This window comes from Somniosus microcephalus, chromosome 32 (assembly GCF_052327205.1).
Source record: "Somniosus microcephalus isolate GS21.2 chromosome 32, FLI_Smic_1.0, whole genome shotgun sequence".
Taxonomy (NCBI): Eukaryota; Metazoa; Chordata; class Chondrichthyes; order Squaliformes; family Somniosidae; genus Somniosus; species Somniosus microcephalus.
The window spans coordinates 18556119-18578328 of NC_141018.1; the positions used below are offsets into that span (position 1 = coordinate 18556119).

General features: G+C 45.2%; 1 protein-coding gene across 3 annotated transcripts in view; it reads right to left on the reverse strand.

Moving 5' to 3' along the window:
* znf592 (zinc finger protein 592) overlaps window positions 1–22210 on the reverse strand; it is a 181564-nt gene that overhangs the window by 21432 nt on the left and 137922 nt on the right. For all 3 annotated transcript variants that reach the window (XM_085972194.1, XM_085972192.1, XM_085972193.1), the window contains exon 7: window positions 13969–14250. In XM_085972194.1, coding sequence (XP_085828320.1) covers window positions 13969–14250 — 282 coding nt within the window. The remainder of the gene's footprint in view (window positions 1–13968; window positions 14251–22210) is intronic.

The window sequence follows — 22210 nt, forward strand, 5'->3', positions numbered from 1 at the left end:
CTTTTTATGCTAAGCTACATTGGCTCGTCGTCCCCTAATGCCTCAAATTTAAGTCAGCCTCGTGCTTAAATTCCTCTATGGCCTCGGCCTTCCTCATCGCTGTAAGCTCCTCTAACCCTGCAATAACCCTTTCTGAACTCTCCGTTTCTCTAATGTTGGCCTCTTCTGTATATCTCTCCCACCGCTGGCAGTCATGTTGTCAGCTTCGTAGCTCCACACTCTGCAATTCCCTCCCATAACTCCCCCACCTCTCTCTCCTCCTTCAAGACCCTCCTAAAACCCAACCCTTTCATCCCTCCTCCTTTCCTTTTTTGGCTCTCAAGTCTTTACTTATGCCTATGTGAAGCACCTTGGGACGTTGTTCTATGTTTTTCCATTTGTTTTATTTGTTCATGGGACGTGGACGTCGTTGGCAAGGCCAGCATTTATTGTCCATCCCTAGATGCCCTCGAGAAGGGGGTGTTGCAGTCCGTGTGCTGAAGGTACACACATCGTAATACTTCCTTATAGTGGTTTGGTACAACTGAGTGGCTGCTCGGCTATTTCAGAGGACAAGTAAGAGTCAACCACATTGCTGTGGGTCTGGAGTCACATATAGGCCAGACCGGGTAAGGACGGCAGATTTCCTTCCCTAAAGGACATTAGTGAACCAGATGGGCTTTTACGATGGTCACCATTACCGACACTAGGGGGGGAGAAATTCCGTTCCGCCCCGTTTGGGGGCGGTAACTGATTAGCGCAGCCATTTAGCGCGCAGCGCGGGAGTACCGTCCCGGCCGCTAAATTGGGTTTACCGCCCCGGCAAGGAAGCGGAGCGCTATCTCGGGTGCTCCACTTCCTCTTGGGTCAGTGTCTGGGGCACAAGGCGCAGTAGCGCCGGAGCACTACGTGGCCGCTCCGCGTAGCGCTGACACGGTTCATTGCCCCTGCCATTTCTGTTAAAGGGGAGGGCCGCTGCGCACTCTGCAGGCCATGTGACGGCCTCAACTAGCCCACCGAGACGCGGTGCCGGGCTGTGCGATGGCGGACACGGCCCACGCCAAGGGCCGCCATGAGGGGCTGACCTAAAACAATAAAATGGCGGTGTGGGGCGCAGTCGGGCTTCCCCTTTAATTAACTCCTCGCGAGTGGAGGTCAGCCGGGTTTGCGACCCGCGAGGCTGTTGCTGACACTGTCAGTGGCAGCTTCGCGGGCGCAGTCAATTTCTGCCGTGGGGCGGTAAAGGGCCGCGGCAGGGTGCTAAGGGGTCGCGTCGCTCGCCGATGACGTCATCTGAATTTCGCGGGAGGCCACGCCCGGGCGCTAGGGGATTTGCGCCTCGGGGGACGCTAATGAGAGGCTCAAGCCAACCAAATTTTTCCCCTTAGCTTTTTAGTGAACTGAATTTAAATTCCCCAGCTGCCGTGGTGGGATCTGAACTCATGATCATTAGTCCAGGCCTCTGGATTAACTAGTCCAGTACCATAACCACTATGCTATCGTATCCAAGCTGCTATTGTTATTCACAGCATTTCCCATGATGGCATGGTCAGCAGGGAACTCTACTGCACAGTGCACTGAAGCTGCAATGTACCACAGCATCACTGTAACACAGTCACGCACACGACCTTGATGATGCACTGGATTTGCTACATGCTGCCCTGTCTGTTGCAGCATATTGTTGTCTCTACCCCTGTGTAATTGACTATGTTTTCTCTCTGCCTCGTCTCATCACGCTTTTGTAACCTGAATCTGGGTTAGGGTATTCCTTGAACTATAGCACATCTCTTTGGTGGAAGCACATACTCATGGTCTATCATGCTGCTTAGGTCCCGCTATGCAAAGTGCAGGTTAAGGCAGTATTTAAAGTGCCTTAATAGTCTGATACCAATCGCATAATAGGAAGGCTGAAACAGAAAATTTGCATGACTAACATTAACGCAGACATCAAAATGAGCTGAGGATAACGGCTACCACTCTGAGGTGTAACTGTAATCCACAAATGTTGCACAGGATGCCCTGAATCATATGAGTGAACCGTGACTAATTTAAGGTCATCTGAACCCTGAGATTGCCGTAAAACTCATTAAGGTAGTAACTTTTCTTCTAAAGATATCTTTCTACATTTTTGGTAGCATAGATTAACCATGCAGATATGGAGATGAATTTAAGCACCTCTTGATATAGGCCAAAGGAGATTTCACTTCCTTATGAGCCAGTGAATTTTTGTGCCCAGCAAAGCGAGACTTGTAAGTGCTGGGGAAAAGAATACTTTGTCCACTGTGAATATTGAGTTCTATAAAGGGTTGAAATGTTAATGTCTTTTCTCCTACAGCTGCTGACCTGCTGTGCATTTGCTTTACGTTCTGATTTTCTTTGATGGCGTGTCACTCTTTTGGCTTTCCTTTCATAGAAACACAGAAGATAGGAGCAGGAGTAGGCCATTCGGCCCCTCGAGCCTGCTCCGCCATTCAATGCAATCATGGCTGATCATCCAATTTCAGTACCCTGTCCCTGCCTTCTCCCCATATCCCTTGATCCCTTTAGCCTTAAGAAATATATCCAACTCCTTCTTGAATATATTTAATGAATTGGCCTCTATTGCCTTCTGTGGTAGAGAATTCCATAGGTTCACCGCTCTCTGGGTGAAGAAATTCCTCCTAATTTCTGTCCTAACTGGCCTACCCCTTATCCTTAGACTGTGACCCCTGGTTCTGGACTCCCCGACCATCAGGAACATCCTTCCTGCATCTAGTCTGTCCAGTCCTGTCAGAATTTTATAAGTTTCAATAAGATCCCCTCTCATTCTTCTGAACTCCAGTGAGTACAAGCCCAATCGTCCCAATCTCTCCTCATATGTCATTCCTACCATCCCAGCCTGGTGAATCTTCGCTGTACTCCTTCCATGGCAAGAACATCCTTCCTCAGATAAGGCGACCAAAACTGCACACAATACTCAAGATGTGGTCTCACCAAGGCCCTGTACAACTGCAGCAAGACATCCTTGTTCCTGTACTCAAACCCTCTCGCTACGAAGGCCAACATACCATTTGCCTTCTTAACCGACTGGTGCACAAGGACACCCAGGTCTCGTTGCACTTCCCCTTCTCCCAATCTATTGCCATTCAGATAATAATCTGCCTTCCTGTTTTTGCCACCAAAGTGGATAACCTCACATTTATCCACATTATACTGCATCTGCCATGCTTTTGCCCAATCACCCAACCTATCCAAATCATCCTGGAGTTTCTCGGCATCCTCCTCACAGCACACACACCCACCCAGCTTTGTGTCGTCTGCAAATTTGGAGATATTACATCTAGTTCCCTTGTCTAGATCATTAATATATATTGTGAATTCCCCCTCTGTCTTCTCAGTTCTCCTCATCTTGCTGCAATATGCATCTCTGCAGCTGACAGCACAGTTAGGAGATCTGCCTGTGCCTCTGCCACATGTCAAACGGATCATTTAGACGGTGATGGGAGCAGGTCCAATGATTATCTTCCCGACCATTCATTTCCCCTCCTGTGTGAGGAAATGTCGAGTCGCTAATCACTGCCTCCCTTCCACAGCAGAGTTCAGTGAAGTTAACAATCTAATTCATATCCCTTGACTTTGTGGTGTCAGATTGCTGCGCTATGCACACTTGGGCAGAGAAAAGACTTTCATTCCATCAGACTGGGACAAGTAGGAACACAGGTCTCAGCGTGGAAAGGACAGCACGGTGTTATCCAGTAGTGTCAGCCGTGGTTCAGTTGGTCCCACTCTGGAGAATTGAGCACAAAAATCTAGGCTGACACTCCAGTGCGGTGCTGAGGGAGTGCTGCACTGTCATGAGGTGCCGTATTTCGGATGAGATGTTAAACCGAGGCCCTGTCTGCTCTCAGGTGGACGTAAAAGATCCAACGGCACTATTTTGATGAAGAGCAGGGGGAGTTCTCCCCGGTGTCCTGGCCAATATTTATCCCTCAATCAACATCACTTAAACAGATTATCTGGTCATTATCACGTGGCTGTTTGTGGGAGCTTGCTGTGCGCAAATTGGCTGCCGCGTTTCCTACATTACAACAGTGACTAAACTTCAAAAGGGACTTCATTGGCTGTAAAGAGCTTTGGGATGTCCGGTGGTCGTGAAAGGCGCTATATAAATGCAAGTCTTTCTTTTCTTTATTTCTCCTCAAATCAAGATCTGAAGGACAAGAGTTTGTCAGATGATCACCATAAACTGGTTGCAGACCATGTACTTCCTGGCCAGCACCTCAGCACGGTAAACACAATAAAATCCTTCCCCTTATGTAAACTCTCTATTGCGGTTAAGTAACACAAGCAACTAGTTGCACTTACTCAAGAGCATTTTATAAGGGTACAAGTGAACACTGAACAGGAAATACAGGAATATGAGGAATTGGGAGTGGAGAACAAAAACATCTAAGGGAACTGAGCACTTTCTTCCATGGAGAAACAGTCTCAATAAAGGTGATGGTGGTGAGAGCAGTACCTGGTAGTGCCAGACAGAGCATGGGGTCTGAAACCAGCACACTCCAACAAATGTGCTGAAGCAAGCTGAACAGTTTCACTTCAGTATTAAATGTTATGTGTAGCATATTGAATGTGGCAATAGACAGTGGAACATAGAAAGATGAGGAGGCCAATTAGCCCCTCGAACCTGTTCTGCCATTCAATTAGATCATGGCTGATCTGTATCTGAACTCCATCTACCTGCCTTGGTTCTGTAACCCTCAACACCCTTGCCCAACAAAAATTGATCAATCTCAGCCTTGAAATTTTCAATTGACCCCCCAGCCTCAACAGCTTTTGTGGGGGGGTGGGGGGGGAAAGAGTACCAGATTTCCACTACTCTTTATTTGAAGAAGTGCATCCTGACATCACCCCTGAACGGCCTGGCTCTAATTTTAAGGTGATGCCCCCTTGTTCTGGGTTGCACCAGCAGAGGAAACAGCTTCTCTCTGTCTCCCCTATCAAATCCTTTAATCATCTTAAACACCTCAATTAGATCACCCCTTAATCTTCTAAACTCGAGGGAATACAAGCCCAGTCTGGGCAACCTGTCCTCGTAATTTAACCCTTTTGGCCCCGCTATCATTCAAGACGACAGAATTCCTCCACGCAGATGATTGTCCACTTGACGGTGAATTCCTGATTTGTTGAGGAGAGGGAGCAGGGAAAAGGGTGGAAATATGCCAAATGCAGGAGATGCAAAATGGTTAACAAAGGATGAGGTCAATCGGATTTCACCTGCCTCCTAGCAGCACTGGCTGATGCCTGAAGAGAGGTCCCTTACTCAGTAGCAAGAGAATAAAATGGCGTGCAGCACAGCTGAACCCTGCAGAGGAAAAGGCTTCGCCATTTTCAATGTTTGTATCAAAATGACCTGGCATCCCTGGCTGGTGCTGCAATGGCAATGTTAGAGTGACACCAGACCTGTCCCCAAAGGGAGGCACGCAAATGGCACATCGAGCTTACAGGCACGTTAACAGAGCAGGTTTGCTATGGTCTCTTTATCAGCAAGCGATCAACTTCAATGAGTGGTTGGTTTAGGTAACGGCAGGGAGGGCGTGTTACAAACAGGGTGTTTCAGATGATTTTCCATTAGTGAAGGCGATGTAAGCAATGAGTTATATCAGAAATTGTGGTATGATTGTCTTAACGTGAGGGGTGTGTTACTGCGAGGATGTTTAATGTGGTTTCTGCATGTCACAAACAATATGCAATATATCAAGAGCGTTAGGAGAAAATTATTTGAAAATAAGCTAACAGAATTATATCCGAGTTAACAATATCCAAATAAGCCAATAATTTATCTCTATGAAAGAATATGGTATCTTTGCCATCTTGCATTCTAAAGAGCTTGAGCTCACCAATATAAACAGAATCAATATACCTCGGAGAAGCAAAGCTGAATCTGTGGTCTGTAACAGTTCAGGTTTGTGAAAGTCACAGACAGGATAATGTCAACACATAGAAGGTGACTGTTTCTTGTTCAATAGCAAAGCTTTTTGGTTACTCATGCAACTAGTGCATTATGAATATGTATTCAATTTAAAAATAAAGCTATTTTCTTTCTCCTCCTCCTTCCCTTGCTGGTTTCCATGTGGTCACATCCTGGCCAAAAGGACAAACCGACGATCTGCTCTGAGCCTTTTTGAAATGTTGCTCTACAAGCTGCTGCTAGGAGATGCACAAACGGAGCCAAAGAGAGGAGGGGTGAGCGAGACAGGATGCTTTTCGCCATGGCAACAGGCCCGGCCTGCTTAGTATGTCTCACCGCGTCTAGATGGCAACTAACTGTGGGGGGGAATCATGGCCACAGACTCTCATATATGTTGATGCAGCAATGCTTCGGCATTAGTTCGAATTCATTTTTATTTCCGGTTTCAAGATTTGGTTGTGTGATTTAGATCTTTACTTTTTGCAATTAAATGGAGGGAAATGCTGCACTCCATGGTTTCCCCCCCATTGTTTTAAACCCAGCTGTTTGTAAGACATCTGAACCAGAGCAAGCTCTCACAGGACCTTGTTTTTAAAACTTTTCAATTTTAAATTGTAAATTTTTTTTTCTCCCAAATTACGTTTTTAATTTAATGTCAGGAAACTCAGTGACCTAATAGTGATTTCCATTCTCAATCTCAGTGGCGGTAAAACAAAGAATGAGTGCTGCTTTTTTGTAATAATGAGTGACCCCACAACATGCACTTTCAAGCACACCCACAGTCACAGACTCACTTGTGAAACCAATGACGATGGACTGAAAACCACTTGTAGTTGATCTGTTGAATTTATTTTGGCGCAGGAGTCAGTTTTTAATGCCTAAACAAGCATGAATCTAAAACCAAGTACTCGCCATCCAGAGGACCTAATCTCTGTAACCATCGACGGACTGGGCTGGTGTTCTGACCACTTTTCAAGAAAACAGGAAGGTCAGTGTGGAATTAATAGGGAATGTTCCATTTTATTCTAATACTTTAGCGTTGGGAATATGAAATTACAGGCAGCCAGTCTAGTTGGTGTAACAACAATTGAAAATGTGATTAAGGGAAGCCATTAACAAAAGCAGTGCTATTTTGTGTATTCTAAAGGGACACTGTCTCGATAAGGTCCAAAATGACATTACAGAAGCAAGCAGTACATCACCCAAAGTGGGTTCTCACCCGTGATCCCCTATAGACTAAGTTACTGGTCTTGGCTGTGTTGCTGTAGGGAGATAGATGCAAAGTGAATTCCTGTTGATTTATGTCCGATTTTGCTTCTGTGAAACACCTTGGGACGTCTGTTCTCCGTTAAAGGCATTATATAAATGAAAGTTGTTGTTACTGTTGTTGGATGTCCATATCTTTCCCACAAGAAGAGCGAGAAATATTCGAAGATGAAGTAAGGAGCCTATGTGGAGAAATACCAGAAATAGCAACCCTGGACTGTTCGTATACCTCAGCACCGGGAAGAAGCCCAGAAGCAGGCCATCTGCTTACTCTCTTGGTCATGCCGGAGCAGAGTGCACAAGATGAATTGGGAAGAAAAATGTCTTCTCAACACAGCAAACTAAGCTAGACATTTTAAAACTCATCACTGTCTTATTTCTTCTGAAACTCCCACTGCCATTGGAGTTCTAAAGTCTGTGAGGCACTTAACTACTTATGTCTCCCAGTTTAAGATGTTTTGGAAGGCTAACCCTAGTCATATAGTCTGTTTCATAGTGAGATAGGGGGAAGGAGGGACGGCGTTTCCCGACAAGAAACAGGAAGCTGTAATTTTTCATCCAGTTTCCATGAAGCGTTCACTTTTGGCAACTGAAGTAGAATGAATAATTGTAGAGGGGCTGAATGGAAAACTTCTTTAAAGGCAATGGTAGTTAGTGTGTTTAATCTGGAGAATAACAGTATTGAGGCAGAGTAGGTGTGGCACAAGAATGGGAGGAGCCTTAGCCTGTCCAGTACAATCTTGTCTATTATCGTATGTGCACTACAGTAAAGTACATAAAGTATATAATCCAGGACAAAGCAGCCCGCTTGATTGGCACCCCATCCACCACCTTAAACATTCACTCCCTCCACCACCGGCGCACCGTGGCTGCAGTGTGTACCATCTACAAGATGCACTGCAGCAACTCGCCAAGGCTTCTTCGGCAGCACCTCCCAAACCCGCGACCTTTACCACCTAGAAGGACAAGGGCAGCAGGTGCATGGGAACACCACCACCTCCAAGTTCCCCTCCAAGTCACACACCATCCTGACTTAGATGTATATCGGCCGATCCTTCATCGTCGCTGGGTCAAAATCCTGGAACTCCCTCCCTAACAGCACTGTGGGAGTACCTTCACCACACGGACTGCAGCGGTTCAAGAAGGTGGCTCATCACCACCTTCTCAAGTGCAATTAGGGATGGGCAATAAATGCTGGCCTTGCCAGCGACGCCCACATCCTATAAATTAATTTTAAAAAATACATACAAAGCTTAGTGGTCAAGTATTATTTTCTGAGTTATTAGTTAATATGTATTAAAGAATTGCTTGTGCATAAAAGAGGCCCACATTTTATATTACTAAAATATACCTTCTCACATTTCAATTTAGAGAGAGATCACGCTTCATGTGGGAGAGCCGACAGGGATTTCACTGCGATCTAATAAAGTCTCGTGTTCAGCAAATTACATTGTCTTTGGTCAGTCGCATGTAGACACACACATAAACCCGTTATCATACATCAGTGTCTCCAAACCAAGTATTGAGAAATTCATACAAGCAGTTTCCTCAGTGGAAACTCTTCTCCCAATAGGGATACACCTCACCTACCTATGCTGCAGTAGGTTGGCATGTGCCAAGGCATAGGAAAGCCCAACTGTGCAGGAGCACTGCTGGAGTTTAACTTGTTAAAATCACAGAGCTTACCAGTGGTTGGAGAACGGTGTGAAGGGAAAGAACACTGTTGTCAGCTTCTTGCTGTTTCTTCAGCTATGACCTGTCTACCCATTCTGGCTTCAAGATTATCTACAGATAAGTGGGAAGAATCCCAGCCCAATTCGCATGTCAACCTTTTCCGGTCCCATCAATGATCCAGAAAGGGATCACAGCCCTGCTGGGTACGAGTAATTTGGAATACATTCCCTAACATTGCCTAGGGCAAGCCAACGATCCAGGGTGGTAGGCCAATCATCTAAAAAACTCTCAAGTACCACAAAACCTACCTTTGCTCACGATCGGATTAACAAATCTGCTACAGAGGATAAACTCAGTCTATTACCAGCCGTATCAGCCTGTAGCTAATTCAACCATTCAGAGGACTCACTAACAACACCCCGCCCCTCCCACCCAGACACCCAAAGAGGAAAACACTTTCATTGCCAATAATCTGATCAGGAATTTTCAGCTAAATCATATAGAACACCAAGTAAACGCTGGAAAGTATGAGGCAAAACAAGACCATGGCACGGTCTCAAAATAAAAGCATTTTTGGATGGACCAAAACACCACACTTTTGTGTAGTCGAAACATGAGTCATGTAGGAGCTGAAAGGATGAAGGAATTTATTTTTCTTTGAAAAGTCAGGGTGGTGTTCAGAAACCATTCCAAAACAACCAATTACACACAATCTGCTTTCAGATGAGGTCTTGGGCACTAGCGAAGGGATCACAGCCCGGCTGGATAGCAGTAAATTGGAACACATTTCCTACCATTGCCCAGGGCAAGCCAATAAGTTTGCAAGAGTGTGGGAGAGTTTTGCACAAATTAACTTGCTTAAGAGGAGGAGACTGCTTCCCTTACTGTCCAAACACCTAGAAATATGAGAAGGAATCCAGAATATGCATGTTCAGTCTGTAGAACATAAGAACATAAGAAATAGGAGCAGGAGTCGGCCATTTGGCCCTTCGAGCCTGCTCCGCCATTCAATAAGATCATGGCTGATCTTCTACCTCATCTCCACCTCCCCGCCCTATCCCCATATCCCTTGATTCCCTTAATAGTCAAAAATCTATCGATCTCGGTCTTGAATATACTCAACGACTGAGCCTCCACAGCCCTCTGGGGTAGAGAATTCCAAAGATTCACCACCCTCTGAGTGAAGACATTTCTCCTCATCTCAGTCCTAAATGGCCGACCCCTTATTCGGAGACTGTGACCCCTGGTTCTAGACTCCCCAGCCAGGGGAAACATCCTCCCTGCGTCTACCCTGTCAAGCCCTGTAAGAATTTTGTATGTTTTAACGAGATCACCTCTCATTCTTCTAAACTCTAGAGAATATAGGCCTAGTCTACTCAATGTAGGGAAAGAGAATCCTAAATTAAGGGCTCCAAAAATTAGCAAGGCAGAAGAATTAGAATTAGAATAAGGGAAATGGCACACTTGAAGTCTTTTGCACTTGATAATGCAGGATTTTCGTGTTGTACAAGACCACTTGGGGAATGGGAGCCATTTTGCTGATCACATATTATCAGTGCCTATTTTGTGAAGTTCTTCAAAATGTACAAATGAACAATTGCTTTTCTCTCTCTCTACACTTTACACTATTATCCAGCCAACAGAGAAGGCAGGTGATCTGTCAACGCCACTTCAACATCAGCCACTCCTCGAAAGACATGCATGACCAAAGGGGATTTTATTAATGACATTTCCTCACTCCCTGTATGAAGCACATGTCAATTAAGAATTCTTAAAAAGCACCAATTGGGGGGAAAATGTTAAAATGAGCAATATTTATTTTTAATAATTTGATTCTTAAACACAGTAGTAATGGTGAGAGGCCCTCAAAACAACAAAAAAGAAATATTGCATGGATTTTGGCAGGAATAGCATCATTACTGAATCTCTGGAATCAATCGCAAGCCATTGGGGATAATGCACAGTCATGGTGCTTCAGGGATTTGAGCACATAATCTAGGTTAACACCTGTGCAGTAGTGAGGGTGTGCAGCAGTGTCAGGAGTGCCATCTTTCAGATGAAATATTAAACCGAGGTCCTGCCTGCATGTTCAGGTGGATGTAAAAGATCCCATGACACTTTTTTTTTTTTTTTTTGAAGACGAGGAGTTCACCTGCTGTCCTGGCCAACATTTATTCCCTCAACCAATACCATTCATCTCATCACACACAACACAAATAGCAAAATACTGCGGATGCTGGAATCCGAAACAGAAACCGAAAATGCTGGAAACACTCGGCAGGTCAAGCAGCATCCGTGCAGCGAGAAACAGTGTCAACGTTTCAAGGTCTGTGGCCCTTCGTCAGAACTGGAAAAAGTTAAGAGATGTAACAGCAGGTGCCGGACAGGGAAAGGGGGGGAGGAAAGAACAAAAGGGACGGTCTGTGATAGGGTGGAAGGCAGGAAGACAGGAGAGGTTAAATGCTGCAAATGGGGGTGGCAGAATCATCAACAGCTGCCGCCTGAGAAAATAGGGGCAGAGGTTATGGTCTGAAATTGTTGAACTTGATGTTGAGTCCAGAAGGCTGTAAAGTGCCCAATCAAAAAGATAAGGTGCTGTTCCTCGAGCTTACGTGCAGCTTCGTTTGGAACAGGGTAGGAGGCCGAGCTCGGAGAGGTCAGAGCGGGAGTGGAGCGGGGAAGTAAAGTGACAGGTGACCGGAAGCTCGGGGTCACCATTACGGACCATTCATCTCATTGCTGTTTGTGGATCCTTGCTATGTACAGATTGGGTGCCTCATTAGGCTAATAAAAACAGTGACTACACTTCAAAGTCAAAATAATTTATTGGTTGTGAAGTGCTTTGGACATCTGGAGATGTGAAAGGCACTATTATAAATTCAAGTTCATTCTTTTCTTTCTTCATGTGCCCACCCTGTTCTCATATCCCTTTCTCCCCCTTTCCTGCAACCACCTATTTAGCCTATTCTTAAAAGTTGAGGTCTCTGCTTCAATCACTAACTCTGGTTGTGCATTCCACAGCATCACAACCCTCTATGTAAAAAGACGATAGCAAAATACTGCAGATGCTGGAAATCCAAAATAACAGAAAATGCTGGAAAAACTCAGGTGGTCAGGTGACATCCGTGGAGAGAAATTTGAGTTGACGTTTCGGGTCGAAACCCTTCTTCAAAACTGGAAAGAAAATAAAATAGATCGAAGGCAAGGCTGCGAGCGAACAAAAGAGACAATAAAAGGTATTCGAAGCCAGACGAGATGGTAATAGGCCCGTGGAGACAAAAGGCAGCTGAGATTAGGTGTGAAGTGTACTGACAGCTGCCAGGTGAGAGAGAGAAACAAAAGGAAAGGAGGACCCAAAACAAAGGGGTGCAAAAAATTATAAGTAAAAAAGTAATAGGGGCCGAGGTTATGATCTGAAATTGTTGAACTCGATATTGAGTCCGGAAGGCTGCAAAGTGCCTAGTCGGAAGATGAGTTGCTGTTCCTCGAGTTTACGTTGAGCTTCCGTGGAACAATGCAAGAGGCCGAGGACGGTGAGGTCCGAGTGGGAATGGAGCGGAGAATTAAAGTGGCAGGCGACCGGAAGCTCGGGGTCACCCTTACGGACTGAACGGAGGTGTTCCGCAAAACGGTCACCCAATCTGCGTTTGGTCTCCTGCTCTTTGCCAAATTCTCACATTTAATCTTATATCTATGTCCCTTTGTTCTAGACCCCCCAATCACTGGAAAGCGTCTGTTTCCACCTACCCTGTCTCATCCTTTAATAATTTTAAACCGCTCTATCAAAATCATCCTGTAATCTCCTCTTTTCTCATGAAAACAACCATAAAATTTCCATCTTTTCTTTGTAATTGTACTTCCTCATACAGGAAACTCTTTTTTATCCGGCACCGACGGGACTGGCGTGGTGCCGGTTTATCAAAAAGTCCGGGTTACAGAGTGGTATAGTTAAAAGGTACGAGAGCTCCGTACACAGCAACAAATCCAGGCTTCCCTGTTGCTTAGCAACAGGTGCAGGAACCCCGGTTACACAGCCACAGATCCAGGAACGGCCACTAATATGAAGTAAAACTTACCTGAACCTACTCCTGAATTTTGCCGGTTAACAGAGGTTTCCGGTTATTTAGGTGCCGGTAAATCGAGAGTTTCCTGTACTAGGTATCATTCTATTGAATCTGTACTCTGCCTTCTCTATTGCCTCAACATCCTTCCTAAAGTGTGGTGCAGGCAGAAAAATAGTCAATATATACGAATTCAAAGATTCGGATGTGATTAAAGTGAAGGTATCTATTTTGAACAGTGTATTAAGTGCATTGCTGCTAGAGAAGTTAACCAGGTGTTGCGAAATCTACTTTGCAGCATTTTGTAAGAGCCAATAGCTAAAGAATAACTGAGTCATAAATGAACACACACGCAGTTCAGAATTTTGGACAATTAGCTGCCAGCTATATCTTGCAGTATATAACTATCAGGAAAGACTGAACAGGCTGGGTCTCTTTTCTCTATGTAACCTAACAGAGGTCTTTAAAATTATGAAGGGATTTGATAGGTTAAACATGGAAAAGATGTTTCCACTTGTGGGGGAGCCCAAAACTATGGGTCATAAACAATGTTCGCTGTAAAAAAATTTTTAAAGGGGCTACGCGGCCCATTCAAAATATCACGTGTGCATTTTTTGCATTGAAAAGCAGGTAAGTCGGCTGCGTGGGACCCCTGCGCAACCATGCAGCTTACAGGGAACATTGGTCATAAATATAGGATTAGTCACTAATAAATCCAATAAGGAATTCAGGAGCAACTTCTTTACCTAGAGTGGGGAGAATGGGGAACTTGTTACCACAGGGAGTAGTTGAGGTGAATATTATAGAAGCATTTAAGGGGAAGCTAGATAAGTACATGAGGAAGAAAGTAAAGAAGGTTAAGCTGATAGAGTTACATAAAGTAAGGTGGGAGGAGGCTCATGTGGAGCATAAACACAAGCAGAGACCAGTTGGGCTTGTTTCTGTGCTGTAAATGCCAAGTAATTCTATAAAAATGGAAGGAGTATATTCCAAGTTGTTAATCCCAACAGGACTGAATTACAGTGAGAAGCTACTTACCTTTCCGTGACTTCTCTTCATGTGGGACACATAGAGCTCTCGCTCAGGAAACCCCTGCAGACATTCACTGCACGTCCAGCCAAGCTTCCTCACTTTTGGCTGCGTCTCAGACTTCTGCACGGTGGTTTCATCCCTTTTGCCACTGTTCGAGCTGTTGGGGGCTACACCATTAGCAGCTGTGTGTGTGGTAGATGCTTCTGCCTTCTGGCTACTGGACGTGTCCCTGGAGGGAGGCCAGGGGCTTGGAGGCTTTTCAGTGGTTTGTGCAGGGTTGTGAACATCCTAATTAAAAAAAAAAAACATGATCAATAACAATACTACTGGTAAGCGCGCTGCAAGCAGTTAATGCTGTTGTACCTCAGGAGTTTATATCTTTCACCACACAAACTGGCACAGCAGAATCTGGTTCGATACAAGGTACCCCATCTCAATATAAACAGGAGGACTTTGGAAAAATGTTAATTTAGCTCTATCAAATCAATAGTAATTTATCCCTCTCCGCATTGCTCACTCGCCTGTCTCTAAACCATTTAACACACATCAGCTGCGGGATATAGTTTGGTTACTTATTGATAATTCATGATTTTGGTAAGCAAATGTGAAACAAAGAACACAAACTGGAACAGTATGGCAGAGACAAAAGATGGCAGCACCAGGATTAATACATCATGAAAATAAGTGTTGATGAATTTAGGAGAGAGCTGTGTCAACAGCTTTCTGCAGACATTACAGAATTCTGTGCTCTCACTGGTTACCAAGCATCGTGACTTTTCTATTATTGGTGTGAAACAGCAACATAAATTGACACAAAATAGCAAGGTTTGCTAAATATCTGGAAATACATTGTTCTTCCACACATTTTGGTATCCTCTAAATACAAAGCAGCAGATTTCTAACACATTTTTCGGTAAATTACTTCCAATTCTCTGGGCATTGTTGGTCTGGTCACGGCCCCCAAATTATATTACATTAGCAGATCTCTCTTGGCATTGCTCACAGTTGAGGCAAAGACTATACTGTTACGAGGGGGAAGAGTTGTACATCTCCACTGAAAGAATTTGGCAACAAGTTTATTAGAGATCACCCCAGAGAGGGTGACTGATTTTGATTAGCTTCTAGAAAATAAATATTTTGGCAGGCGTTCGGCAACTGGTATTGTGTGTTGTTGGGGAGTTTCCCTGTGATACAATCAATTATCACTAAAACAGATTACCTGGTCATTATCGCATTGCTGTTTGTGGGAGCTTGCTGTGCGCAAATTGGCTGTTGCGTTTCCTACATTACAACAGTGACTGCATTTCAAAAGTACTTCATTGGCTGTAAAGCGCTTTGGGACATCCGGTGGTCGTGAAAGGCGCTATAGAAATGCAAATCTCATTCTTTTTGACCTGTAAGGCCTTTATGTTTTTATTCTTGCCAAGGTCAGTTCCGAGGCTCCAGTCATTCTGACTATAGTATTGCTCGGAGACGTTTCTCTGTACGCTGCCAATGACTGCCTATTGGCTTCTTCAGGTGCAACAGACATTATTTTTTTTTTTTATTTTTTTTTTTTTTTAATATTTAAAAAAAAAAAAATTTTTTTTTTTTTTTTTTTTTTTTTTTGAGTACGACACTTGACATGCAATACATAGGAAAAGGAATATGCCGTTCTAGAAAGGCAGGAACATTATGCCATGTAAAACAAAATGTATTGTTCTGTTGAAGTATAGGCACATTTGCCTTTCAGACCACAAAGTCTAAATGTTGTTAAGTAAACACAGGCAGAGCTCCGAGTTTAATTGATGGTTAGACAGGGAACTTTGCAGATTGGAGTGTGCTTGTTTGCTCCAGGCTGCAGCTAAGAAGCACCCATGTTTTTGCATTGGTAACAAAGTATGTACAGGAAACTTTGTGCTATCCGGCACCCACGGGACCGAGCTGCTGCCGTTGCCTCAAAACGGCCGTACTCTCCAGAGTTAATGTTGAGAGATACGGAGATTCTTATCTCCGTATTTGACAACAAACACTGTTGCTTAGCAACAGCTTCTAAACACTTGAGCGGGGCCCTAAAGCTCTGTAGCTGAAGCTGTTGCTATAGCTACAGGCCTTGCACAGCTTGACTGTTCAAACAAAGCAAAAAAAACAAACAAAAAGAATAAAAAACGGCTGCTGATTTTTGCCGGTGGCTCCAGATTGCCGGATAGCTCACCTCCGGATAGCACAAAGTTTCCTGTACTCTGAAGTATCTCAGCTACGTTTGTGAGGTATAAGTTGTTAATATGGCACTTGCGGTCAGTAGGGGACGGGAATGTGGGTGGTTCTGGGGTGTATAGGTGGGGGAGAGATTCACATCTCCTGCGAAGGAACTGGGAAAGAAGTGTGTAAGAGATCTCCAAAGATAGTGGAGCAATTGTTTTGTGGATAAGTAAATAAATGAATGCAAATAGATACATACCACAAGTACATAAATATATCTGATGTAAACAACTGTCATGTTTGTATTCTCAGTACAAACAAAAAGGTTAAGTGTTATAACCATTTAGAATACAATATAAAATATAAATGACTGCATTTTTGGGTGGAGTGGTGGAAAAGTGTGTGTGTGTGTGCGCACAGAGGCCGACTGCCTCATCCCCTTACCATCGGCAACCTGAGTTTAACTCCTTCCCCCACGGCAGGTAAGTAGGCTGCCCTGCTGCATGTAAATGACTGTGGAGAGACGGGGCCTGGGTATCTGCCCGATCTTACTCCACACCGCTGGTGCCACCAACACCAGGGGATCACCGGGAAAGGGGTGGCAGTATATCTTGGGGTAGCGGCAGCAATCCCGCTCAGGAGAATAGTGGCAGGAGGTCCAGTAATGGGCTGTTCTTCCTCTCTTGGGGCCATGTAAAACATTTTATTCGGGGCTTTTCCGCCTCTATTGCGGTGATTGCATCTCCTTTTGGTGACGCACCCCCGTTGGCTTTTTCCTCACTTGCAGCAGGAGCCTCCCTCTTGGGGGTGGAGTTCCTCTCTGAATGTGAACTGAGCCCAGATCCAGGAAAATGGGGTGGGGTATCAGCGAGGTGTGGGTGGTGGGCAGATGTCGTGCCCCAAACCTTCTCCAGTGCCAAACCTGGAAGAAAATCCAGTCCCAAGAGTCCACGTATGTGTCGCTCTTTCTCAGCGTCTCCCTCACTCTCGGCCTGTATCTCTCTTCCACCCACACACATTGCTCGTCTGCCGGTCTGACTTCTTTCTCTGTCTCTCAAGCAGCCTCTCTTTTTCTTGCTTTCGGCAGTATCGCCCTCCCTCTCTCAAATAATAAGCACTTGAAAAACATACATCACAAAAGAATCAAGAGTTCAAGCATTAACTTGTTTTGAAGTCATTTAAAAAACCATCTCAATTACTGCTTCGAGCCATGGCCTGAGGAAACATATCCTGAGAGTTGTACAACAATTACTTGAGAGATTTGCACTGCTGCCATTCTGGGAGACTGCTCCACACTCAGACTGCAGCATACTGGGAATTGTAGTTATTAAGTCTGTTCAAGTGCAGTGTAAAAGCTGCAGGAAGAGTACCTGCTCAAACCCTGGGCTTTCCGTAGAGACAGAGGCCTCCGAGCAATAACATCAATGAAGACAAGTTTAATCATGTTATTGTGAATAGGAAATATTTTATGTATGACTATGTTCCAAACCGTATTTTCAGCATTAGACAGTTTCGTTACTGAGAAAACAAAATTGATGGCTGAAAGGGTATTAAAAAATATTCAAAGCAGCTTATTTAGCTCCCTTTCTCTTATTGGTAAATTGTTCTAATCACAAATCTGATTTATTGTTTACATACATGCTTAATACTTCCTCATTGATAGGTTTCTACTTTTGATTCTTACATCTACTTATTCAGTAATGATTTGAAATTTCAGTCAACACAGGGTCTTGAAATAACAACAGAAAACGCTGGAAAAACTCAGCAGGCCAGGGCAGCATCCGTGGAGAGAGAAACAGAGTTAACGTTTCAGGTCGAGGACCCTTCGTCAGGACTGGGAAAAAGCAGGAAATGGAAAGCAAGTTTAGGGGCTGGGAAAAGGGGGAGGGGATGAAAGAACAAAAGGGAAGTGTAGTGTATGTACCTTTAAGAGCCCCTGTGTACTGTAATACCGGTAGTGACCACTCGGGTATATAAGCCTGGAAAGTGTCTTGTATCTTCTAGTTCACCTCCAGACTTTGTTCAGTAAACACCTGTTAAGCCAACTCCTGCATTCCGTGTCTCCATTAATACACGGATACAACAGTGGCGACGAATTGGAAACGGACTTACCTGCAATTCGGCAGCACCTCAAGGAGATCGATTCCTCAGATGAAGGTCGAAGAAAAAAAAAAAAACTGTGGTTTCACCAGCAGCCGGGCTGGTGGCAGGTACTGCACTAATCCTTCCTGGGCAGCGGGCTGGGGCTCGATCGGGTGGCTCTGCAGCGGGGCCGAGCAGCGAGTCGGAAGGCGGAGGCAAACAGAGACGGAGGGTGGAGCACTCGGGAGACGGCCGGCGTTCGGACCAAGCAGAGGGAGGGAAAAATCCCAGGGAACGAGTCTCCAACTATTAAAAATATCTGTGTAAATAAAAACCGCGGAGAACAGCGTTGTCAGCAGCGGCAGGAAAGCGCGGGAGGCGCCATTTTTTCTCGGCAGGGAAGAAAGGAAAGCGCGGGAGGCGCCATTTTTGATTTTCAGGATGCCTAAGACTGGCAATATTACTGCTTTCGATAGTAATATAGAGGATTGGACCACATATGTGGAAAGAGTGGAGGTATATTGCACAGCGAATGAAGTAGAGGATGATAAAAAGGCATCGGTACTTCTAAATCTGATGGGCGCAAGGACATACGGGCTGTTACGAAACTTAATCACTCCAGCCAAACCGATGGACAAGAATTTTAAGGAGATTGTTGATACCCTACAGGAGCACTTAAACCCAACACCGCTGCTGATAGCGGAACGATTCAAATTCTTCAGGAGGAATCAGCACAAGAATGAAAGTAACGCTGATTACCTCACCGAATTAAGAAAGCTGTCAAAGCACTGCCAATTCGGGGCAGGACTGGCAGATTCTCTACGAGACAAATTCGTCTGCGGTCTCCTAAGTGAAGGAACACAGAAAAGGCTACTTTCTGAGAAAGATTTGACACTGGACAAGGCTTTCAGTGTGGCTGTATCATACGAAGCAGCAGCAAGAGGAGCTGCAGAGATACAGCAAAAGCCACAGGACTTCAGCACCCATGAAATGACACGGGGTTTCGAGAGATGTTATCGCTGCGGCAGATCCACCCATGACCAGAGGGACTGCTGGTTCAAGGACAAAGCATGGAGGCAATGCGGAAAGATGGGACACATTGCACGTGTATGCCGATCTGGAAACAAAAAATCACTGACAGAAAAGTACAAATGATGACGGACAGTAGCTCCGAAGACCAGAAGAGCGATAGCGACTCCGGAAACAAGAGACTAAGCTGTCTCAAATTACATAATGCAATTGCCAAAGAAGATTACCAGACCATTTGGGTTGCCCTCACGATAGCGGGGTCCCCAGTTAAAATGGAGCTAGATACAGGATCAGCTCTGACCGTCATAAGTCGACGGGATTACGAGCGGCTATTTCCGCATATACCTTTGAAAGACACATCCATTATCTTGAAGACATATACGGGGCAGAAAGTATACCCCAGAGGGAAAATAAGGGTGCCTGTTGTATACAACGGCAAGGAAATACAGAAGTTGTATTTATACGTTCTGCAAGATGGTGGTCCACCGCTGTTGGGACGTGAATGGATCAGGAAGATACGTTTAGACTGGCACTCCATTCAGGCACTGACGGTGACCAGTAAGAAAAAAAATGATGATGACGTCATACCTGAACGATTAAAAGACATCTTGGCCAACGCCAAAGAAGTGTTTCAACAGGAATTAGGTACCTTGAAAGGCGTCACCGCCTCAGTAAAAGTGGAAGATGCGGCAATTCCCAAGTTTTTTAAGGCAAGGCCAGTGCCATACGCAATTCGTCCAGCAGTCGAGGCAGAGCTGGAGAATTTGGAAAAGGCAGGCGTGTTATCAAAGGTAGATTGGAGCGAGTGGGCAACACCCATCGTCCCGGTCATGAAGAAAACGTTGAATAATGATAAATCTGAAGAACAGAGAAAAATTCGCATCTGTGGGGACTTCAAGGTGACTGTAAACCCGGTCCTTCACACGGTACAGTATCCTCTTCCGAGGATAGAAGATATTTTCGCCTCACTATCCGGAGGGAAACGTTTCACCAAAATTGACTTGGCACAGGCATATCTACAGATGGAGGTTGAGGAGGCCTCTAAAAAGTATCTCATGATAAACACACACAAAGGCCTGTACCAGTACAATCGACTGGTTTTCGGAGTAGCATCAGCTCCAGCTATCTGGCAAAGAGCTATGGAGCAAGTCCTCCAAGGGATTCCGGGGACTCAATGCTACCTAGACGACATCCTTGTAACAGGAGAAAACGACAACGAGCACCTTGCCAATTTGGAGCAGGTGCTTACTAGACTGAGAGAACGGGGCCTACGAGCAAATCGCCCCAAGTGCGAATTTTTCCAGAAACAAATATCATATTGTGGCCATATAATTAACGAAGAAGGGTTGCATAAGTCACCTGAAAAAATTGAAGCGGTCATAAAAGCCCCAGCACCTGAAAATGTCTCACAATTAAGGTCGTTCCTGGGATTGATAAATTACTATCATAAATTTTTACCGAACTTGTCAACTGCTCTGCACCCTCTTAACGCACTGCTACAAACGGGAGTAATTTGGAAACGGAGCGAAGACTGTAAACGTGCCTTCCATAAATGCAAAGGCTTGATCACGTCCAAGGAAGTGTTGGCTCATTACAACCCATCACTGCCAATCAGACTGGCGTGCGATGCATCCCCTTACGGCGTAGGAGCAGTATTATCGCATAGATTCCCTGATGGCTCGGAGCGGCCGATAGCTTTTGCGTCACGCTCATTGAACTCAGCTGAGCGTAACTACGCCCAGATCGACAGGGAAGCACTCAGCCTGGTGTGGGGAGTGAAGAAATTCAACCATTACCTACACGGACAAAAATTTACCTTGTTGACTGACCATCAACCCCTCGTCTCCATATTCAACCCTAAAAAGGGCGTTCCCATTATGATAGCGCAAAGGCTACAGAGGTGGTCCCTTTTTCTAGGGGCACACCAATATGACATAGAATACAAAGGATCAAAACAGCATGGGAATGCTGACGGTTTATCGCGCCTACCGTTGCCAACGGTAGAAGAGGCACCTACAGTGGACCCAGTGGAGATGTTCCACTCAACCATAGTGGAATGTCTACCAGTAACAAATTCTACCATTGAAAAGGAAACGAGAAATGACCCAACTCTCTCACGAGTCTACGATGAAGGGATGGCCAGCACATGGCGAACCACTGTTGCCAGCATTCTCGCAAAGAAGAGAACAGCTGTCAGTGTGCCGAGGAACCTTGATGTGTGGATCCAGAGTGGTGATTCCACCCAAACTCCAGGATAAAGTGCTAAAGGAGCTTCACGAGGGGCATCTGGGTGGAGTGGCAGCACAGTGGCATAGTGGTTAGCACTGTTGCCCCACAGCGCCAGGGACCCGGGTTCGAATCCGGCCTCGGGTGACTGTCTGTGTGGAGTTTGCACATTCTCCCCGTGTTTGTGTGGGTTTCCTCCGGGTGCTCCGGTTTCCTCCCACAGTCCAAAAATGTGCGGGTTAGGATGATTGGCTATGATAAATTGACCCTTAGTGTTAGGGGGATTAAATACGTGGGGTTACGGGGATCGGGTGGGATATGTGTCGGTGCAGGCTCGATGGGCCGAAATGGCCTCTATCTGCACTGTGGGATTTCTGTGATTCTAGCCAGAGCGTTTGTGTGGTGGCCAGGTATCGATGGAGACATCGAAGAAATGACCAAGAGCTGTCTAGGATGCCAGAAGGTCCAAAACGCCCCACCACAAGCCCCTCTACATCCATGGGAGTGGCCCTCATCTCCATAGCAAAGGGTACATATCGACTTTGCTGGTCCATTTATGGACTCAATGTTCTTAATCGCAGTTGATGCACACTCCAAGTGGCCGGAGGTAATAAAGATGTCCTCCACCACCACGGAAAAAACCATCACAGTATTAAGGACCATATTTGCCAGGAATGGGCTGCCTGAACAGATCTGTTCTGATAATGGACCGCAATTTGTGTCCGAAGAA